The sequence below is a fragment of the Archocentrus centrarchus genome, chromosome 20 (genome assembly GCF_007364275.1).
Source record: "Archocentrus centrarchus isolate MPI-CPG fArcCen1 chromosome 20, fArcCen1, whole genome shotgun sequence".
In the NCBI taxonomy this organism is placed as follows: Eukaryota; Metazoa; Chordata; class Actinopteri; order Cichliformes; family Cichlidae; genus Archocentrus; species Archocentrus centrarchus.
This window is the reverse complement of record NC_044365.1, coordinates 26,026,152-26,048,560: the sequence shown is the minus strand read 5'-3', so window position 1 is coordinate 26,048,560 and position 22,409 is coordinate 26,026,152. Positions and strand designations below refer to the sequence as shown.

Below are 22,409 nucleotides of genomic sequence, written 5' to 3'. Positions count from 1 at the left end.
TCCTCAGGGCCTGGAGTGCGATGAATGCTGAATAGGACTTAACCCTCTCATTGCATGTGCTCGTAGATAGTGGTGACCACTTATACCAGATCATGCTGGTGAAGACAAAGCAATAGGAGTTTTTAAGCAAGTGTATCTGCATGCTTTAGAACTCAACACATGCATGCATAGACATGGGATGCCTGAATAGAGCACACAAATGAACACAGTTGCATGCATGTAGGTATGACTGCGAGCTGGGTTTAGAAAGGGGCATGGGGGTAGCTGCATGTTGGGGCCTTTCATGTTTTCTGTCTTTAAAAGATTTACTTTCACCTGTTTGTGTGTGTGTCCATAATACAGTGTTTGTTTTTTGCTGTGTGTGTGTGCGTGCGTGCGTGTGTATGTGCATTTGCATACTTTAGTTTGAGGTGTATATGCGTGTTGCAGTCGCACCTGTGGGATTATTAGGTTATGGATTAGCAGTAGGTGAAGTTGCAGAGCAGACACAGAGGGGATTATCATGGTTGCTCACTTGGGCCATAAGAGGCTTGCTTGCCTTACTTCCTACTCTGTCACAGTAGCAAATGGACTCACTGGGAATGACAGACACCAGGTCTGCAAGGACCGGCAAATAGGGCCTGCAGGTCATCTAGGAGAGCGGGACAGCCATGGGATGCAGGGGTCGCCCAGGCAGACGACGCTCTGTTGGTAATGCTTTCCTGACTACACCGCCATCTTATTGTTGGCTGGTTCAAGCATGTGGGCGAAGATGCATTATGTTTTTGTTTGTTTTTTTCCTGAATTTCACTGAAATTAAATAAGGAGGTGGCTTTGGGTTTAGCATTCAGCTCACAAACACTTTGAAAGGCCTTCTTGCCGTCACAAGATGAAAAATGGAGGTCCTGCTGTTAAGGGATGAGTCCAGAAACTTTGCTGCCATTTTCCTGAGGCAGGGATACCAAACACAGTGGGAAGTCTTTTAGAAAAAGCATACTTTAATTTGCAGCGTACATTCAGCTGCTCCAGTGCAATTCCACCTAAACTTCTTTGACAGTTTTTCAGATAATGAAAAGACAGAATGAGTGTCTGTCCCAAGTGTGGCTTGTTGGAGTGGAAAATCTTCAACAACCGAGGATAATTGTATTCTGCTATAGCTGCTGTTAATTAGTAGTTATTGCCTTTCTGGCTCATTCAGTTTCTGGGCTGGATACTGTGTCTGCATTAGGGACGATTGGATTAAAAGTGCATGCATCTCTAAAGCTGCATTTGTGCCATTTAAGACACTATTTTGGCAGCTGCAGACATAGCCGGTGAGGGACACCGCTTGACAGTGGCTGACTTGAGTAAATGCTGGGGAGCAGCACCGGGGCAGAGTGTCTGGTGAAATATGCTCTGCCATACTGGAAAATGTTGATGAATTATGCAGCTCGCTTCTATGCATTATTCAGTACCCTGGCCTGCTTTTTAATGGTGAACTTTTGGCACAAGGCCAGATCAGATTGGGTTCAGCCCTATACCCAAAATTTAACACTGCATATTAAGATATTATGAAGCTTATGACAAGTAATGTCTTCTTTAGATAACATATGTGATATGTTTTCCTCATCTGAGGCCTTTTCCGATTACTGAAACCTCACATTTTGTCTGCTAGCTGTTTGGATTAATCGCCTTCTCATGACAAATATATTCCCAGTAGAGAGGCATGTAAAAGATTATTAAGGATCATTATATAATAGATGGAAGTTTTGCAATGCATATGATTGCTCTGTAGAAAAGAGACATGCTTTTGTTTAAGACTCACCAACCAAATGGGTAGCTGGTGGCATCCTGCAAGAAGAGTAAGAGATCAGAATGTTAGTTGAGTTGGGATCAGTCTAGTCTTACCTGTTCTGGCTGCAGGTTATCAGACCTGTGCTCCTTGTGCGTCTGTCTTGGTTGTTTCATGTGTAATTGACCTGGCTGTTCTCTGCTGGGGTTTGCTGCTGAATCATCACCGGCCCATCGGTAATGAGTTACGGAGGTGATGGTGTTTCTGCTCTATCAGAGATGAGTTACAGAGGCATTGATCTCCTCAGAAATGAATTACAGCTCAAGTGGGTTTCTGAGAAAGCCAATATTGATCTCCTTGGAAAGGTTGAATCTCTGGGGGTTAAAAAGTGGAGTGGAAAGATGAAGTTTGTTTAATAAAAATGTTTGCTAGTATAGAAATGACCAAAAACATTTAAAAACATAGATAATGTTTGGGTGTTTGTAACATAATAGAGGTGCTTGATGGCATTACAGGTGTCATACCTTTATCTTTGTGTCTTCCTTATTTCTTTGCAGTCATTTACCATCTTGGTTGACCTTGTTGCCATTTGCACTGTGGAGTGCTGCGCTGTGATTGGAATTTAAAGCTCTCTATGATCCAGAGGTAACAGCTAATGGAGACAGAGAGATAAGAAGCTGTTCATTGTCAGTAGGCTTGGAAAGACTTTGACCCTTGCTCTGTGTCATGTGCGGCGACGTCACGGGCTTGTGCGGTTGGTTCACGGGCTTGTGTGGAGTGGTTGGAGTGTGTAAGTCCTGGAAATGTTGAGCAGGTTTGTGGTAGAAAGTGGAGAGGAGAGGATGCATATTAACTCAAAAACCTCTAAGAAGCGTAAAAACAAAAGCAGTATGTTGCCTTCAGGTAACTTCCAGTGGCAAATTTTAAAATAACTGTAGCCGTTTCCTGTAAACACGTGTAACCTGATGTCTCTTTCAGTGGAAAAAGTGATGTGCCAACAGACTAGATCGAACAAATAAGCCTGGCTGCCTTCCTTCTGGGTCATTTTACAGTTTATTGTGTACTTTAGAGCCACAAGCTTGAGTGGAATATAATGATATTAAACTATTTAGTTATTGATGAGGGGAGAGAATGACTTATCTATTGTTGGGGTTTGGTAGTGCTGCAGAAATAGAGTTTCAGGACTGTGGAAATTCAATCTTTGCAATTAGCCTGTTGCTGTTTTCAGCTTACAGATTCATTGACACAAGAGTGCACAGATCCCAACAAATGATAGGGTTCTCCCACACAGTGCTTCTATTAAAGGAGAAGTGCTATATGATGCTTTTTTTTTATTATTATGTGCTATAATTAAAATAATTAAAAAAGCCTTTCTGGGAATAGAATTAGAATGATGCTAATCATGAGACTGGACGAGTTCCTACATTTGGCTTATCAGGCAATATTATGCAATATTGGAACTGCAATAACACACTGACATCTATACAAGCAAATGAGAAAAATATGAAGAGCAAAAACCTACAGGAAATGACTGCTGCTCTTGCAGAGGCGTCACAGTGGAAGGGAAACGACACAAAGTGATCTGATGGATGGCTCCTGCTTCACGGATGTCATTTGACCCCATCTGGTAAAGTGTCACTAGACCTTAAAAGGCGATATCAGGCTTCTGGCCCTTTAAAGACGAAACCCCGGCTTTGCCCCTCCGCAGCACTGAAGGAGCTCCATATGGCTTCCTCCCGTTGTCTGGGCTGGTAACAGTGAGCGGCTCGATCCCACACTGAAGGGAGGAGATCGTCCAAAAAGCACCGGATAAAGGCTTCCCGAGGCGGCAAGTGGCCAGATGACACGGCGGCAGAGCTTCTCGGGCCAGTATCTTTCACCACCGGGACCGGGAGTTTCCTCTTCAGCAAAGCCGGAGGAGGGCAGTGGGAGCACGAGCGTGCTGCTGCGTCTGTCCTCGCCCAGGTTCGCCGTTGTACCAGCTGAGTAAACTGTGGCATCCCGACCTGTTTGCGTTTCCGCCACTCCCCTAATGTCTCTACAGAACCGCACTTGCTCTGCGTTAATGCGCGCACTTGGCGATGAAAAACGCCCGGCTCCTGGAGCTCATGCGGGGGTGAATGAGCGGAGATCACGACGCTTTAAAATGGTTGGAGATGACAAAGCCGGGAGGGCGGGCGGGGAGGCAGCGAGTCTGCAGGAGAAAAAGCGTGGTGCATCCTCCTCTGTCACTTTTTTGGATAATTTGTACCTATACCTTATTGATGGTCGCGTTGCGCGACGAGTCTTCTCTGTTTTACATTGAACAAGTTGAGGTGCTGATAAAAACAGACCGACCCCGTGTGTTTGTTCGCCATTGTGCATCCCTCAGCACATCCATTATAAGCGGGGGGTCCCGTGGGCGTCGGGAAACGCGCGTGTGTGCATTGACGGTACCTGAAAGACAAGCGGAGGGGGGGGGGGTGTTTATAACGGGAAACGTCATTGAATCGACCCCGCCGGCTTCAGCATACATCAGCATACAGTAGCCTCTAGTACTAATTAGTCGCCCTCGCTTTTGAACCGTAAACCACGTCTCCCGTCTATGTCTCTGTCGCTCTCTCCCTCCTTCCCTCCCTATCTCTCTCTCTCTGCCTCTCACTCGCACTCACTCAGCCTCGCCTCTCTCCCATCAATCCAACGGTGCAGGACCTGCTTGCTCGTCCGCCGGTTACCGCAAGGCAGATGATGAGATGTCCGGGACCACTTCCCAGGCGGATCCAGTAGATGCCACGGCGCGGACGGTGCTCCTCAACCGGCCTCAGAATACCAAGTTCTGCGACAACCATGTCAGGTTGGTGTCACTCACTCCTGAGCTTCTAACTTTTGCTATATTGCACACCTTGCATGCTTTGTGTTCTTACGAACTGATGTTGTCTGGAGGAATAGCAGACTATCCTTACTGATGACGAGCTGTCAGCAGAGAGAGTAAGAGGATCTGTTTTAAGAAAATAATTTAAAGAAAAAAAAGCACATCAAACCATTGCATGCCTCACCAGACTGCTGGCAGTAACTTTTTTTTTTTTTTTTGCAATGTTTTAATTATTTATTTGTATTCATCTCATTATTCCTGACCCATCTTTAGAAGCCCAATTTTATTTATTTATTTTTGCATGTACAATTTTAAGTCAAAGCACACGGTCAGATTGTAGGTTTTTGGTGTCTTGTTTTAGGACAGTCCAGCATGTTGGATATTTGCTCACAGGGGCTTTAGGCCAACATTGTTGGGTTGAAGGACGGTGTCTTCTGTAGAGCAGACTTTGGACCGCTGAGATTTTCTTTATTGTCCTCTGTTAATAGCTTGCTTTTTTTTTTTTTTAGTTTTTGACAAAATTGCACTAAACCACTTAAAGGGAAAATGTTTTAATTAATAAAAAAAATACTATTTGTGGTAAACATCTATTGACAAGGCAGTTTAATAAATCACCTATTAAAAGACTGTTTGTATTTCTGCAGCAATCCTGAAGGGTGAGGCAAACATATGTCACTGCCTGAAGGACATCAGAGAGTCTCACTCAGTGGAAAATGACTGAATCAGTATATGTCCTCATGAATTCTTAGGGATGTTAATCGAAATAAAGTTACATGTGTTTATGTAAATTACAAAAAGCACCTTAGCTGAGCCCATTTGGTCAAAGGTGTCCTCTGCACTTGTGTAGTTTGCGAAATTGTGGCCTGATTGTTCCTGGATTTCACTGAGGATAATAGCTGTCCACTCTTATCCCTCAGGACTCAGTCAAAGACTGTAGCTGTGATTCTCTTAGTTGTGACCTTGTGCGGTTCGAGCAGCTTAGACTACAAATATTGGACTGCGCTTCAGCATTTCACCTAATGCGCTGGTGTGTTTTGGTGCTTCTGCAGTCAACATTCGTAATAATCTGTTGTAGGCAGTGTCATGGGCAAAGCCCAACAGCATGTGCTGCGGCGAAGAGTCTCTTTTATCAACATTGTCCCAGCTGTCATTGGAATATTTTATAGGCTCAGCTGTGGTAATAAATAGAAACTCAGTCAAGTTTGATTCAGACAGACGCCAGTGTAGTTTGTGTGTTATCACTGCTGTTGGCTTGTAGTAAGTGAGATTGGTGCCATAAGGACAACAAGGTTCATAGTTTGTGAGTCAAAGGCTTGTTGTTGCTCAACGGGCATTCAGTGGTTTTGCAGTTGTTGTCAGGAGATTCAATTCCACTTTTAAAGAGCCTATTTCAGCTCTACAAATAAGATTAAGGTGGTTGTTCCCTTGCTCCTCTGATTGGATCATGCGTGGCATGTTGCCCCCACTGCATGTTGATTGGAGAGGCAGGAGCGCTCCGGCTCCATACATATGCCCTTTGATGTCTCCCTCTTCCTGTAACTCTTTAGTTTGTGTTTTAAAAGTTCAATAGCATTATTGATTTTTTTTGGTAGATTAAAGCCTTGTAGCTTTTATGCGTATACTCGACTCACCTCTTCTCCAATTCCCAGATCCACCTCTTCCGTTTCTTAATGTGTTGTTGTTGTTTTTATACCATTGCCATTAAATGCAAAGTAACATGTTCATATCTCCTAGAAGGAGGCACCCGCCTGTGTTCTTCCTCTTATACTCATGCCTCTTGTATGACCTCAGCCGAGTTTTTAATGCATGAAGAACACAGTCTGTTTTTTATAAAAACATGGCAAAGCCACACGACTGCAGGAGAGCATCACCCCTGCAGCTAACAGCTGTTAACCCCACCAGCAAGTTGGACATTTATGCTATAAAAAAATAACACCACCAGAGGTTTTGGGCTGTTTTTTCCTAATCCACTGGAAGCGCGAGTGTTGCTGTTTTGTGGCGTCCGGTATCACTTGTCTTTGATTAGATTAAGGTAGCCTTATCTGCTCAGTCGTCAGTGTAGTATCACTAACTCTGATGTATTCAGAGCGTCAGGGTTAGACTCAAGTTCTGAATATGTCACACTAATACATTTTCATTTTATGGTGTTGTTTTAGCGCAGGTTCAGTCACGTACACTGGGCATGTGAGTCATGGTGAAAACAGAAAGCAGCCAGTTGGTTGCTTGTACACAAAACTGCAGGAGAAGAACTAGAGTGCCAAGAAGACCAGAGATTTCTTTACTTGGACTGAGGATGAGGTGGTACTGTTACTGAAAGTAGCATGCAAGTATAAGGAAAAAATTAAAATTTATAAATGTGGTACTGGGAGCATTATCGATCGTCAAAGGAAGCCATGGCAGTGAAATAAAAGGAGCACCCACACGAAAAGGATCACACGTGGGCTTAGCTAGAATGTTTTGACTTAATTATAGTGATGATAAGACCCAATTAGGAAGCAAATGTCTGCATCATAGCATGCATCCAAAAAGTCTCCATTCCCATCTGTCCAGACTAAACCACAGTTTTAATTTTGTAAGCTAAAACTGGGTCAGCAGGATTTCCATAAGCCCGTTTTAGAAATCCCAAAACACTGTAGTAGGTGCTCACATAGTAAAAGTTACACAAAAATGCATTAGTGTGGATACACCCTGAGGACGGTGTGTATCAGTGTGACTGAAAAACATCTGTTGGTCGTCTGTTTTTAGCGTATATCTTTCTGTATCTGAGTGTAAAGCAAATGAAAACGCAGTTTTGGATTCATCTCCAAGTAGATTCTGAACCGTGATAGAGGAGTGTGTTGCATTTGTTGCATGCACTCTGTGCACTCATGCACGCTCACAGACACCGTCCATTAAACTAAAGTCAGAAGTAGAGGCTCTTACGCTTCAGTCAGGCTGCACTGGAAAACAAAACAAAAACAAGGCAGGCCATGACTTGAAGGTTGACTTTTTATTTTTAGCGCACCTAAAAGCTCTTACTGTAGCTCCTGGCTGCAACGAGGCTAATCAATACAGCTGTCTGATCGATACAGCTGATTGACAAAAAGGTTGAGGTTGCCAAGGTTTCTTGTGCTGTTTTCGGGTATTTTTCGATCTAAATTTAGTGTTGGATTAAACATCTTGGCCCTATTTATAGGTGAGCTGTGTGTTTGCAGGACGTAATGGCTCTGTTTGTGCTCTCTGTGCACAATTTAGTGTTTGTAATAGATTTTCAAGTGCTGCAATATTAAAACCCAAGTGGAGTTCTTTGTTGTTCAGCCTTTACAGTAATGCTACTCAAGCATCTCTTGGGTAAAAGAAAAAAATCATTAGCTCACAATTTATGCATGAATTCCCACTTTTGATAATGCATTATCTGACTTTTCTGGCATCTGCTTGAATGTAAACAACATGTAAACTCTTCTTTTTTCTTTTTTTTTTCTTTTTCACTCTCTTCTTCTGCAGCACAACCAAGTATGGGATCCTCACCTTTCTGCCACGGTTTCTGTACGAGCAGATCAGACGGGCTGCCAATGCCTTCTTCCTGTTCATCGCACTCATGCAGGTGAACCCCCCCCACCACGCACAACAGCAGCTGCCAGCGCTGTTTGCTCAGTGTGCTGTTTGCTTGGTTTCTGCACTCAGCCCAGGTTTTAAATGCTTCATCCTGCAAAGTCCTATTTCAGTCCATTCCAGACTTTGCAAAAGCACATCTTTACGTGAAATACCGCATTCTGTATATTCAATTTTTCTCTTGTCTCTCATTAGCAAATCCCTGATGTGTCACCGACTGGTCGCTACACCACGCTGGTCCCACTTATCTTCATCCTCACAGTGGCCGGGATCAAAGAGATCATAGAGGATTATGTGAGTACCGCTGTAGCGTAGGTAGAAGTCGGCTTTTAACTTATTTAAAAAGGTGGGAAAAAGGAGGCATCGCACGGTTAGCCTCATCTTCATTCATCTCATTACAGAAAAGGCATAAAGCAGACAACACAGTCAACAAGAAGAAGACAACAGGTATCACACGTGTGCTTGTTAATGTGTTTTTCATGAGAGTGCTTGTGTGTATTTGCATGGCCTTTGTTTTCCTTTCATGCCAGGGTGAATGGCTGTTGTCTATCAGTCATTATAGCACAGGCCGCCGTGCCCCAGACAAAAGTTTAGTGGCTATGAATACTGTATGAGAGCTGCTCTATAGGCTGACTGACAGCTGTGTTGTCCTTGTCTCTCAGTGCTGCGGAACGGGGCATGGCAGACAGTAATCTGGAAACAGGTATCGTTGCATTCTTCAGCTTTTCTGCTATCACTTATTTCTCTGTGCTTTCTCTTTCTTTCTGTTTTTACAACCCCGAAAACCTTATTTCATTGGCACAAATCACGCCAAATAATGCAGCAAGAAGTATGTGAGAAAATACAAACTTCTCTTACTGTGCTGAGTGTATTACTGGTAGGTAAATTGTAGAAAAACATGCACAGCAAACAAAAAGTTGACAGTTGGAAATGAAATGCTTCCAAACAAGAGCAATAACACTCTGGAGATGATAAAAATGACTTTTATTCAGTAGATTGTCCTATGCATGCTTTGCATCTTTGACAGGAAAAACATGCTTGTCCAATTGGTATTCATGTTTTGTGGTCAGATAGTTAATTAGTTAAATAGATAGTGAATAGTTAAATTTACTCTGTAGGTTTGCGGTTCATTGAATTGGTGAATGTATAACCTGCTCACACAGAGGTTTTTTTTTTTTCCTTTTCTTTTCTGCATGGCTTTGTATGTTATTGTGCAGTATTTCTTTCCACCGATCAGGCCTTCTTAGTTCTTAGCTGTGTACAATCTTGCTCCAGCAGGTCAAGTCAAATCAAATTTGAGCCCTTGTTATGGGGAAGACAGGCGTGTACAGCACAGATTAATTCCCATTGTTGCTCAGTGACACGACAGGTGAAGGAATTTGATTCAGTTGCCCTTCTAGCTCATTAATGTCTGTGCTGAAATAAAATGTAATCAGTTTTGGCTTTGCTACACCATGAACTCTGTGTTTGGAGAATTTTGCTTTTCCTTCTTTCAATTGAAGTCAGAGGCATTTTATTATTTAAATTTCCCTCGTGCTTCATACATGATTATTATGGGGTGTAGGATGAATAGAGTAGTGTTTTTTTTTTTTTTTTTTTACTGTGTAGGAAACGGTAGTGCCACAGTTTGCGTCCCCTAGATCGTCGTATTTCTTGAAGTCAAGAAATACGACGTATACTTGGAAAACAAATTTCCGGCTGCTGATCCGAGGGGAACCGACAGCCTGAAACACTTGCGAAGTTTCAACAGTGCCTGATGTAGCACACTGGCAGTGTTTTAGCTTGACTGTCTACTGTGATAAAGTCAACTCCACATGCTCGTGCAGGCCTTGGTTCTCTGAAGTTATGTGTTTTTCTTTCTTTAGACTTGGGTCATTTGGGGAAACTTCTTGGCCTCACAAGGACTTGTAATTTGTTTAGGACTTGTAAAGTTTTCTGTTTTGTTTTTTTTTTTAAATTGGCTGCAGCATCATTACTGGAACACTTCATGAGGAAAGTGTCCTTCCTTCTTTTTTTCTCCTTTCTTGTCTACGCCTTCTCATCTTGGTTGCAGCAATGCACTGCTGTGCCCACTTGCACATAATCTCAAGCCATTCTTTCTCTTTTGGCTGCATCATTTGCTGGTAACTGATTAACCTGCCCATTGTTTCCTCTCTCTGTGTTTCTCTCTTACCCTTGCTGTTCCCTGTTACCCTCTACCTCACTGCCCCTCTTTTTCCTGCCCTCATGCTGTTGCACTGCTGCATCCTGCCCACAAGGTGGCAGTAGGAGACATAGTGAAGGTGACTAATGGCCAGCACCTCCCCGCTGACATGGTTATAGTGTCCTCCAGGTCAGAGTCCTGTGTGAATGTCTGTGTGAACATGGTGCATGTACTGCTTTAATATATTCTAAACATCTGTTAAACTCCTTTTTAAGGGCTGCTGCTAATGATTTTTTTTTTTAAAATCAGTCATTTATTTATTTTTTTTGTCTTGTTATCGATCAACTTAAAATGTAAAATGCTATGAAAGTGTAAACACGAGGTAAATGTTTCTATCTATGAGGCTTTACCTTAGCAAATGTTTAATGATCATAAATAACTAGCTATGGTTTCCTGCTCATTCATTTCAAGCTTTAGAGTGTTTTCTGCCTTCTTCTCCATAGTGAACCACAGGCCATGTGTTACATTGAGACCTCTAACCTGGATGGAGAAACCAACCTGAAGATCAGACAGGTGGGTTGTCTAGCTGTTGTCCGTATGTCTCGTGGCTGTGACATCTCTTTGAAAGTCCACCATATTGCCACAAAAGTTCACTTGGACTCAACCGATTTACATTTTGGAAGGCAAAGCAAATTTGTGATCTTAACTCAAAAATTTTGTACAAATGTCCAGTAGGATAAGAAGAAGAATGAAAGTATTATTCTTCCTTGACTTTACTTGTCATGCTTTTGTTTTCCAGGGTCTCCCGCTCACAGCCGGTCTTCAGACCTTGGAGGATTTAATGGGACTGTCCGGTCGTCTGGAGTGTGAAGGCCCCAACAGACACCTGTATGACTTCACTGGCACACTACGGCTGGAAAACCAGAAGTGAGACACACATTTTTTTTTTGCTCGTCAGTTATTGATGGACCGTAGCAATTGCTCTGTGAGAGTTAGGCACTAAAATCTGTTTTTTGTTTTTAACTTGTACAGTACATCAGTAGTATCTAAATGTTTTCTTTGTACGTCAGTTTACGGATACAGCTTCCACATGGAAGACATGCAATCATCTCCCTTTTTTATGGATTCAAAAAATTTATTAAGAAGTGAAGATTGAGAAATGACTTGGGCTAAAAACCTCTAATTTTCTTCAGTCCGGTCCCTCTGGGCCCAGACCAGGTGTTGCTGCGTGGGGCCCAGCTCAGGAACACACAGTGGGTTGTGGGAATAGTCGTCTACACTGGCCATGACTCCAAACTGATGCAGGTAAATCCTGTCCCTCGTCTTATGTCAATAAACTGAAGCATTTGAAGCCAAATTTCATATTGTTTATTAATTAGGATTTCTTTATCATCCTTGCTGGGTGAGTTTAGTGCTTTCAATTAACTGTGACACATTCTTAACTGGGAGTGCATCCAAACTATGAGTACTTAATCTCCAGCTCCAGTGTTTGGATTGCTCGTACATCTTCTTCTGCTAAAAATGGATCAAGATCAGTCTTCTGAATTATAATTGTGTGTTGTTGTTTGTGCGTAATAATGAAATTAGTAAAACAGGGGGCGTTAGTCCTCCTTTGAGATGACACTGTAGCTTATAACAACAGCCTGTCCAACTCCTAGAACTCCACCAAGGCGCCACTGAAGCGCTCTAATGTGGAGCGGGTGACCAACATGCAGATCCTGGTTCTGTTTGGCATCCTGCTGGTCATGGCACTGGTTAGCTCTGTGGGCGCAGCCATCTGGAACAGAGAACACACAGATGATGCCTGCTGGTACCTGTCCCGAGCCGGTGAGAGTGTTTATAAAAAAACAAAACAAACAAAACTCACACATTACACGTCAAGATCAGTCACTTCTGTCTCCTTATGGTAATGACATGTTTGGGTAAATTTGGGTTATTAAATGAAGGAATTGTGTCTGTGACATCAGGTGACATCTCCCTGAACTTTGCATATAATCTCCTGACGTTCATCATCCTGTACAATAACCTGATCCCCATCAGCCTGCTGGTCACTCTGGAAGTGGTTAAATTCACACAGGCCCTCTTCATTAACTGGGTATGAACCATGTATATTTTTTATATGCATGCTCCCTTATTTATGAACAGTGGTCAAATATACATTGACTTTGGGTGTTTTGTTCTTTTCCTCAGGATGTGGAGATGTACTACGCAGAAACAGACACACCAGCCATGGCACGAACGTCTAATCTTAATGAGGAACTGGGCCAGGTCAGTTCCTCTTGTAATCAGCAGCTATAAAATACACTGTGTTTTGCTCTCATTACTAACCATCTCTGTCTTTTCTAGGTCAAGTATCTGTTTTCCGACAAGACTGGAACTCTTACCTGTAACATCATGCACTTTAAGAAGTGCACCATAGCCGGGATAACATATGGGTCAGTTATCGCATCTGTAAATTAATTCTTGCCTCTTTTCTCTCAGATCATTCTACTGAAAATTCAGTTTCAGCCTGTTTTAGATTAACTCAATTAGAATTAGCTGTTGCTCAGTTGATTTAAATTTGTGCATGCTTAATCAGATGAACGAATGAAATTCATCAACTGATTTCAAACTAATTCCTTTTGCAATTCCACCTCATTCATAACTGCAGCCACTTTCCTGATCTTGACTGTGAGCGTTCAATGGACGACTTCAGGTTAGTGATTTTTTTTTTTTTTTCCCCTCGTCCCCCGACTTCTCATCAGCCTTTCCCTTTTTAGTATTCTTTTCATTTTCCGCTTCGCACATTTTCCAGAATGTCGGGTCGGGTCGGGTCTTGTTAACATGCTTTGATCAGAAGAAATCTGTTGTGCTACCACAGCCTGCAATGACATTTTTTCCCCTATACAATAACTAAAGTAGGGTTTGAACCTTTTTTGTCTCATAGCAACCTGCCATCCAGCAGCCATAACTCCACAGAGTTTGACGACCCAACTCTCATTCAGAACATCGAGAAGAACCATGTACGTATCATGTGAGGCTTTTCTATTTTTTTGCTTGAAGCCAGCTAACCTGGATGCTGCCGCTAATAACCACGTGCACTATTTACTTTTTATTATTCAGCCTACATCACCTCAGATCTGCGAGTTCCTGACAATGATGGCGGTGTGCCACACGGTGGTTCCAGAGAGGGAGGACAACCAGATCATCTACCAGGCCTCGTCCCCGGACGAAGGAGCTCTGGTCAAAGGAGCCAAAGGACTGGGCTTTGTCTTCACGGCTAGGACGCCACATTCGGTCATCATTGAAGCTGTAAGTGTCTATCTGCACATTTCTCCGGAGTCACAGCTGCGTTTTGGACAGGAGCTGACAATTTTTTGTGTTTCAGATGGGAAAAGAGATGAGCTATGAGCTACTGAATGTGCTGGAGTTTTCCAGGTAAGCTTGATGTTGATGTTCTTCTCAGCCAGTAATATAATACTGATATAAGACTTTTGGGTGTTGAGACTAAACTAAACTCTCTTCACAGTAACCGTAAACGCATGTCTGTGGTGGTCAGGACACCCAGTGGGAAGCTACGACTGTACTGCAAAGGAGCTGTATGTTTATCCCATTATTAGTACATTCAAATGCCAGCTAATGTAAAGTAATGGCTTTCATTCAATGGTTATTTCCTTTTTTTGTAGGATAATGTTATTTTTGAACGTCTGACTGAAGCATCTCAGTACAAAGAATTAACAGTTGCTCATCTGGAACAGTTTGCTACTGAAGGTGAGAAAATAGCTTTTGTAGCTTTGATTTTGGCCCTTTTTCAAGGCTTTTCCATGGATAAGTAATGTAGGATGGACTTGAGTCACAGTCCTACTTAAAAAAAAAAAAAAAAAGCAACTATTTCTACTAGGAAACCAGTGTTTGACCATCTTGTCCTCCTTCCATCCACTCAGGCTTGAGGACGCTGTGCTTTGCATACGTGGACCTGGAGGAAGAAGCCTATCAGGAGTGGTTGAAGGAATACAATTGTGCCAGCACCATAATCAAAGACCGTGCTCAGAAGCTAGAGGAGTGCTACGAACTGCTGGAAAAGGTAAACTCATCTGTTTATCAGAAGTGATGTGTGTTTGTGGCCTCCAATCAGTTTGGTGAAACTAACTGCACATACAGTTGTGGTCAGAGGTTATTTTTAGCAGGGTGGAATGAGTGTACAGAATACATCTTTAATGACTTATAATAAAAAAGCAAGAATTGAGTGCATATGTTTTAAATTACTTTGGATTTTCTCTAATGCACAAAGGCTCAAATGTATACACACACTTCCTCTATTATTTGGTTAACTGAGCCTTGGCAAGTTGCACCACGACCAGATGCTTTTGGTAGCCATTAACAAGCTTCTGGCATAATTCTGGCTGGATATTTGACCACTCTTCTTGGCAGAATTGGTAGAGTTCATTTAAATTGGTTGGTTTCCTGGCACAGACCCGGCTTTTAGGCATAGCCCACAAATTTTCAGTAATGTTGAGGTCGGGTCTTTGGGATTGCCATTCTAGAAGGTTAATGTTAACCTGCTTTATCTACTCCAAAACTAGTTTGTGTGTTTGGGATCATTGTCCTGTTGAAACACTCAACTGTGTCCAAGTTTCAACCGTCTAGCTGTTGATTTGAGATGAAATTTTTAGAATTTGGAGGTAGTCCTTCATTATTCCATCCACTTTGCTCCAGTACCACTGGCAGTAAAACAGCCCCAGAGCATGATGCTACCACCAACATGCTTGACAGCTGGTACAGTGTTCTTAGGTTTGAAAGCCTCACCTTTACTCCTCCAAACATACCTCTTGTCTTTATGGACAAATAGCTCGATCTTTGTCCCGTCTGACATTAAAACTTTTCTCCAGAAGGCATTTGGCTTTTCCATGTGGGCATCTGCAAATTTCTGTTGTGGTTGAAGGTGTCAATTTTGGAGCAGGAGCTTCTTTCTTGGTCGGCATCCTCTCAGTCCACGATGATGTAAAAGTGGCTTCACTGTGAACAGTGGCACTGCTGTTCCAGCAGTTTCCAGTTCACGGCAGGCTTGAGCCTTGGTGGTTGCTGAGTTGTTCCTGAACGTCCCAACCAATTTCCTCTAATCTGCGGGTGACAGTTTGGGTCTTCTTCCAAACCTTTGCAAAGTGGTGACACATCTGAAGAACTTGTACTTATGTGTAGTTGTTCAAACAAATGATCTTGGAATCTGCAGTTATTTAAAAATGGCTCCAAGAGACCTTCCCAACTTAAGTAAATCTACAGTTCTCCTTCTTAGATCTTCACTGAGGTCCTTGGACTTTCCCATTGTTCTGCGTATTGGTCAGTCCAATGAGGGCTGTCAAACAAATCCGTTTTATGCTGGTAAAGAGAGACTACCAGTTATAGACAGTCTTGTCAAGTTGACTGTGTGTGTATATATGAGCCTCTATTTATACTTTTGACCCTGTGTTAATTGGAGAAAATGCAAAATAAATTCAAACTTGTGCACCCAATTCTTATTTTTTTTAATTAATTAAAGAGTATGCTGCATAATCATTCCACCCTGGAAAAATAAAAATTCAAAGAAATCATTAAAAGCCCCAAATTACCATCACATTTATGTCCATGATGAGTGTATGTAAACTGCTGATCATAAATGATCTCAATTTTAAGTTATTCACTCTGTTGCATGTTCAAGGTACTTTTTGTGTCTGGTTGGTAAGCGTGGGTGTAGGTATCAACTCCCCACAAATATGCTACACATAAAACTGGGGACTGATGAGCAAAGCAGAGCCTACAGATGGATGTTGGCGTGTTGGAGTGGTTAAAACAGCATGCAGCAGTGTGGGGCAGCAGCAGTGGTGCTGAGATGTCAGAGGGAGACATGACACATTTTGCAGCTTAAATGGACCGCTAATTTGGGAGAGCATATTTGGTCTATGACGTGAGGAGAGTGAGGCATGCTGGTGCGTATGACACAGTGGCAGCTTTAAGTTGCCTGTCTGAACTAACTCTCAGGCTTTGCTCCATTTAATTTAAATTGGAAAAAGATGAAAAATAAGCCATCATTAAATTGAATAAAAAATATTGAGAGATTATGGCATGGAAGTACTGATTTGAAAAACATACAGTAAAATGATTCACTCATAAACAGAGAAATACATGCTGTTGGTGGCCAGCAGGTGGCAGAGTGGCTCCATTTAGGTCCACACTTGGGACTGATGATGGTCCCATTTCTTTAGGTACTCATTAGGGTTTTGAATTGGAATACACAGTTAACTTTAAAGGTGTTTATTTTTTAATCCATCATGATTTAAAGACTAGTCTTTGCTCAAAGGTGGAGCATAGTGAAACTTTAAAAAAAAAAAGAGAAAATAAGAGGGTTTCAGTTGAGGGAGGATTTTCAGTAGAGAGGTGAATTGTTTGGTGTGGAAACCAAGGACTTAGAGGAGAGAGTCAAGGTGAGAAAAGTAAGTGAAGAAGAAAAAAAAAGAAAAGAACGGAAGCAACAGGAGGGGGTTAGGTTCGACTGGGAGACCACAAGGGTAATTGCCTTCACCAGCATGCCAAGAGCCCCATAAAACTGGAGTCAACAACACATTAGTGTTAACTTGTGTGTCTGTGCGTCTGTTTGTGTGTGTCCAAGTGTGTCTAATGAGGGTACACATGCATTTAAATGCTGAACAAATTAAAGCAAGGGGTGGGGGGGGTAGTAATGGGTTACTTCTTGGCACGAAGAAACAGAGTTGGTACAGAAATCCAAAATGAGCTGAACTGAACCCGCTGGCATTGCTCTCATCCTCAAATTAGATGTGGATGATGCTGTCTGGAGAGAAAGAGCCCTCACATACACACTGGTGACGTCTGGCTGTATTTCTGGCATAAATATGATTGTTTTTAAACCTTGTTAACTATTTGGCGCCGTGTTTTGTTCTCTCTTTTTTGGTGTAACTTAATTTTTTAAAGTTACACCAAATTTTAGAATCTGTCTGCCTCTCTTTCACACTCTTCTGCTCCTCTAACAGAACTTAATGCTGTTGGGTGCCACAGCCATCGAGGACCGTCTCCAGGCTGGCGTACCAGAGACCATTGCCACTCTGATGAGGGCTGATATCAAGATCTGGGTCCTCACAGGAGACAAGCAGGAGACTGCCATCAATATAGGTGAGACATGCTTAAACAACAGCACGGGGAAATATAGTTTTAAAGCTGACAGGAATAGGGATGTATCGATTTGTGCAAATCCAACAAAAGAGTGGAAGCAAATTTGCTGCTGCAGCCTTCTGTGCAGTAGTGCAGGAAACTGTATGTATTGTGGATTTAATGAAATCATGGCTGGAAGAATAGCAGGCATTATGTGGGTTGTGAGATGCCTGAGATGCCTCCATTCTCTAAGTGGAAAGCGCCAGCGATCAGTGTAGCCACAGTCTGTGGGACTGCAGTGACATGACTGCATTTAGTGTCTTGGCAGTCGTGAAGGAAGTTTGTGGCAGACGTCCAAAAAACAGGACATGAGAAGGAAAATCTGAGCGGACACTTGTCGCTCTTAGTTTAAAAGCTGGGACATCCTCAGAGATGGCATAGATCTTCTTCTCAAAGTGTGTATGAGAGGTGACTTCCTGATTTACTGCAGGGATATATGGCTGGTCACACAGGCTGTTGGAGGAGAGTTAGATTGCTCTGTGTGTGTGTGTGTGTGTGTGTGTGTGATCCAGGATTGTGTCAAGTTTTTCACCTGTGTTTTGGGTTTGAGAAACCTTAATCTCTTTCCCACTCCCCCCTCCCTTCTCTACCCTCCACTTATCTGTTTCTGTTTCTCAGGTTACTCCTGTCGCCTGGTGACACACGGCATGTCCCTCATCATCGTCAATGAGGACTCTTTGGATGTGAGTAGACCGGCCTCCTCTTCCCGCTGGCTGGATTCTTTTACATCTGTGGAAACTTTGTACAGTGTTGAGGCTTTTTGTGCGTCTAGGAGAGAGTGGGCTGTGTGGTGGGGTCTTAAGAAGGTTACTGTGGGAACAAGGGTGTGGTCTGCAGCCCAGATTGGTGGGCGGGGCTCTTTGTGTGTTCACAGGTGCAGGTAATTAAAGTCTCTGGTGTCCTCTTTGGAGAAAGAGATGAAAAGAGACAAACGCTGTGCTATCACTTCTTTGCCCCTCAGTCTCTTTCATAAGCATTCACATACAGTGCTTTCAGTGCCATTACAGGGGTCTCTCACTCTTTTATTCAACCTATTTCCAGCTGAATGCCAGAAGAATAAACAAATCATATGCGTTCAGTTGCTTTATGTTCCTTTGGCTATTTTGAATGAGACCTGAGACATTCCTTTTTTCTAGATTAGATTTTCTAACCCCACTTATGTGTTCTTTGCATTCAGCTTCCTCGTGTGACCGCTTTACCTAAGTGGCTTGATTGCTGTCATGTGTCTCAGTCTTTCAGTCTCCTAGACTCCCACATGTGTACTCACACAAATATCATCACTTTGAGTTTGTTTTTATGGAAGATGTGGGAGATTATGACTCGTAAATTTCAAGTTTAACTGTGTGTGATTTGTATTTGTTTATTTGTTTATGGGTATGTGTGCGAGCGCCCAAAGTGTGTGGTACACATTAATGAAGAGAGCTCTTTGTTTACGTTCATAATTTTCTAACTCCCATATAAATCCGTATGCAGATGGTGCGTCTCTTGGACTGTGAGTTTGTCGAGTAATTTTATTTGTCTCCAGCATGTTCCTTCTATAATACGATTAACTAGTGTAAATGGATTTTATTGTTGGTGATGATTATGAATGTAAGTGTAAAGCTCTGCACTTATAATTATTTTGGAGTCTAGGATTATGCTGAATTGCGGTAAAAGGACTGTTAAACTTTGCTCTTTCACAAGTATTAAAGTGGTGTCTGGAAGCGCCCAGGTTTGGGGAACTGCTGGTGAAAACACAGATAGCAAGCAGGTCACTTAGATGCTAAATTAATTGAATTGGATGGGGTGAGTATTTAATGTTAAGGCAGTAAGGGAACTCTAGACTGGGAATTTCCTATGCAATTAGGAGAAAAGGGTGAAAATCCAATTGCTTTAAGTGGCTCAATCCTAAATTGGTTTGTAAGAGAAATTGTAGCAGACCGTCTACCACGTTTGATCACGTACAGTTTCAAGCCTGATGTGTGTCTGGGAGTCCACCTCTGAGGACTGAACTTTCACTTGACTTCACTTCTTTTGTCCTCTGCTTGTCCAGTTCCCTCAGCTTTTTAAGGACGCACTGCTCATCATGCTGAGATGCCAAGTTTTCGGCTAATAGCTCTATGTTTGTGCATCTCTGTCAAACTGTTTTATCTTTGCCATTTTTCATTCATTCAGCTAAAGAGGTGGGAACAAGTGATGTGTTTTTGTGACAGGCTACAGGTAATAAAGTGTTTATAGATGCACTTTAAAACTGGTTCTTTACTAAATTGTTATGTGTAGACACAACGCTGGCTCATCCCTTGAGTTAGGTGCCTTTTCATGCTTGAGTGATTCAGAGGTCAGTGTTAAGTAGCTTAACAAACAAAGATTCCTCTGAAAATGGTTCAGCTACAAATATTGGACTGAAAATGAGTGAAAAAGCAGCCAATGTCCAGATGTGGCACGATGTAGCTGTAAATGACAGGTACTGTCTAAAGATGGGCAGTATAGACACAAAAGTCAAATCTTTCTATTAATGAGAGTTGAGTAAAAGCCAATTACAGCTAAAAATAAGAATAATAACATGTATACAGCCACTGGATTTTTTTCAAAGTAGAGCATGAAATATGTCTGGAATTATCCTTAAGAATATTCATTGTGAACTTAAAGCAACTTAAAGCAGTGAATCAATCTTTCAGCTACAAACTTTGTGGTCCATTCACTCTAACGGGGACCCGCACGTGCCCTTGAGCAAGATTTTGAATGTTCACCGGCTCCAGGGAGGCTGTTCTGCAGCTGGTTCCAACTTTCCTGTGCAGCAGGGTCAGGACAAAAGGCAGCATCTCATAATTCAGATAAAAAAAAAAAAAGGATAATGTTACGATTCAGATGGTCTTGTTTGTTGGTTGAACAAACACATTTCTTTTGGCTGCAGGTCAAGAACGCAGCTTACACACACAGGCAGAAAAGAGTCACAGCTGGCTGACATGAAACATAAATGAAGCGTCATGAGTGGAATATTTCATGTGGACAGTGCCGCGATCTACAATATGCTCTCCTTCTGGGGGATGTTTGTGAGACAAACACACTTTAAAGTGGTTGTAGATGCAACACAGCAAAAAGGAGACAGGATGACATCCTTTTGTCATCACTGTTTATTAGACCCGTAAACATCTAATTAATCTGGACATGTTTGCAAGAGAAGAAACACGTGAGTGCGTGCAGCGTGCTCTTGTGCGCGTGTTGATGTCAGTCATGCTTGCCTATCAGGACAACTTCAGAGAGCTCCGGCTGCAACTGATGCAGATGAAAGCGCTGCCGTCTTCAGTGACACTTCTCTGACACTTAAAATAACTCGCACCGTGCGTGTATTTGAACGTGCAACCTGCGCATGAGTGAACGCAGAAGCTGCTTGTCAAAAGGCTGACCCCTTATTCTCATTTAAAAAACAAATTCTCACTTCTTTTGCGCCCTCTGTTATCAGTAGGGGTGCTGATCTTTGCAGTGGATCTAGGGCAGCAGATGCGACCCCCCTTTTCCGACTAAACCCGTTCTCCGTTTCGTCTCTCCTTTGCGCTGCTGCCTCCACATCTGTCAGCACTCTCTCTTTGCACAGGAAGCGACCACACACCCTCTGTGATTTTGTGACAGGAAGTCTGTGCGTGTGTGTGTGTGTTTTAGACAGAGAGTCGGGAAGAGCAGCAATATATGTGTCCATCTTTGTGCAAACATGAGCGTGTGTTTATTGTACTTTATGTATGATATAGACAATCTGGAAGAGACAGGAGGAGGAGAAAAAGAGAGGGTGAGGGGTTTGGCGGAGCCATGTGAGGGCGATGAGTGAGTGGTAACACGATCTCCTTTTGGTGCTCCTCCTCATCTAAACAAACCCTGTGAGCAATGCCTCCTGGGTAAACGGTTTGCAACCACTGAAGCTGTGACAAGCACCATCTGTCACCTTAAAATCACATGCCACACACAGACTGACACAAATCTTTGCCCTGTCTGTCTGTTTCTGTGTAGTCATCACTGAAGGACACACGAGCATGCAAATGGAAAGTTGTCTTTTTATTTCCATATTTGTGCCTTTAAATCTGGCCGGCGCACACACCCTCACACACATACACGCCTCGCAGTCTACCCAAGATGCAGTGGCACATGTTGCCCTCATCACCTTGTTAGTCCTGAACATAAATCTCATCTAACTTTCCCACAATTCCCAGGTCCTCGTCACACTACCCGCAGTACAACTCCTAAACAAACAACGCCTGTCTTCTGCTCATTAATCATTTTCATGCACACACACAAACACAGACACACACATTTTGCTGTGCCTCAACTTGCATTCTCTGACTTTTTTTTTTTTCTTTTCTTTAAAACTTTGCAACAGCAGGCGTCTTATTGTTAAAACCCAACATGTGTTCCTGTGTGTGTATTTCCAGCTCCGGCAGCAGAGGATGTGGATGTTTGCACAGATGCACAGTATGATAATTAAACGGTGTATTAAATCTTACCAGTGACAGCTTGTGCACTGCAAAAATGAGCACATCCTTCTCCGCCTTCTTTTCACGCAGCAGCTCTCTGTGTGTTTTAGCTTTCCCCTGTGTCTGCTTCACACTTCTTTGCCTTCTCTTTCTTTCTTTGTACTTTTTTTAAATTTAATTAATCTTGTTTAATGCTTTTTTTTTGTGTGTATTTTATGCTCTACAGACATTTATCACGATGGCACGACTGATTGCGCCGTCTTTGGAGTAGGTGGCCTGGAATGGATCAAAATTTCAAGCATCCTTCTTGCGTTCTTTTATATACAGGGAAAGAAGTGTGTGTTTGTTTTCTGCGTACGCAATTTGCGGCGAAGTACGCAGTAAGGGAAGGTGACCTGTGGTATCTCAAACTGACTCCGTGGCCTGCTCATTTTGTGATCCAAATATAAACCT

At 42.6% G+C, this 22,409-nt stretch overlaps 1 protein-coding gene and 1 long non-coding RNA gene across 6 annotated transcripts in view; one reads left to right on the top strand and one right to left on the bottom strand.

The window, feature by feature from the left end:
* Positions 1 to 22,409, top strand: part of atp8a2 (ATPase phospholipid transporting 8A2) — a 51,467-nt gene that overhangs the window by 2,813 nt on the left and 26,245 nt on the right. For 2 of the 5 annotated variants that reach the window (XM_030756849.1, XM_030756847.1), the window contains 22 exons: positions 4,439 to 4,583; positions 8,085 to 8,184; positions 8,388 to 8,486; positions 8,594 to 8,639; positions 8,855 to 8,895; positions 10,451 to 10,524; positions 10,839 to 10,908; positions 11,135 to 11,262; positions 11,529 to 11,640; positions 11,994 to 12,162; positions 12,303 to 12,430; positions 12,526 to 12,603; positions 12,682 to 12,770; positions 12,986 to 13,030; positions 13,262 to 13,337; positions 13,438 to 13,626; positions 13,703 to 13,752; positions 13,844 to 13,913; positions 14,001 to 14,085; positions 14,259 to 14,398; positions 17,337 to 17,475; positions 18,133 to 18,197. In XM_030756849.1, the coding sequence (XP_030612709.1) occupies positions 4,439 to 4,583; positions 8,085 to 8,184; positions 8,388 to 8,486; positions 8,594 to 8,639; positions 8,855 to 8,895; positions 10,451 to 10,524; positions 10,839 to 10,908; positions 11,135 to 11,262; positions 11,529 to 11,640; positions 11,994 to 12,162; positions 12,303 to 12,430; positions 12,526 to 12,603; positions 12,682 to 12,770; positions 12,986 to 13,030; positions 13,262 to 13,337; positions 13,438 to 13,626; positions 13,703 to 13,752; positions 13,844 to 13,913; positions 14,001 to 14,085; positions 14,259 to 14,398; positions 17,337 to 17,475; positions 18,133 to 18,197 (2,138 nt within the window). Of the gene's footprint in view, positions 1 to 558; positions 691 to 3,564; positions 3,716 to 4,405; positions 4,584 to 8,084; positions 8,185 to 8,387; positions 8,487 to 8,593; positions 8,640 to 8,854; positions 8,896 to 10,450; positions 10,525 to 10,838; positions 10,909 to 11,134; positions 11,263 to 11,528; positions 11,641 to 11,993; positions 12,163 to 12,302; positions 12,431 to 12,525; positions 12,604 to 12,681; positions 12,771 to 12,985; positions 13,031 to 13,261; positions 13,338 to 13,437; positions 13,627 to 13,702; positions 13,753 to 13,843; positions 13,914 to 14,000; positions 14,086 to 14,258; positions 14,399 to 17,336; positions 17,476 to 18,132; positions 18,198 to 22,409 lie in introns of those variants that run through there. The other 3 variants (XM_030756850.1, XM_030756851.1, XM_030756848.1) reach the window with 3 other exon arrangements.
* LOC115799622 (uncharacterized) lies at positions 11 to 3,398 on the bottom strand. The gene is made up of 4 exons (XR_004021612.1): positions 3,273 to 3,398; positions 2,275 to 2,402; positions 1,867 to 2,124; positions 11 to 95 (listed from the first exon to the last, which is right to left on the bottom strand). It is a non-coding gene; the product is annotated as an uncharacterized LOC115799622 (long non-coding RNA).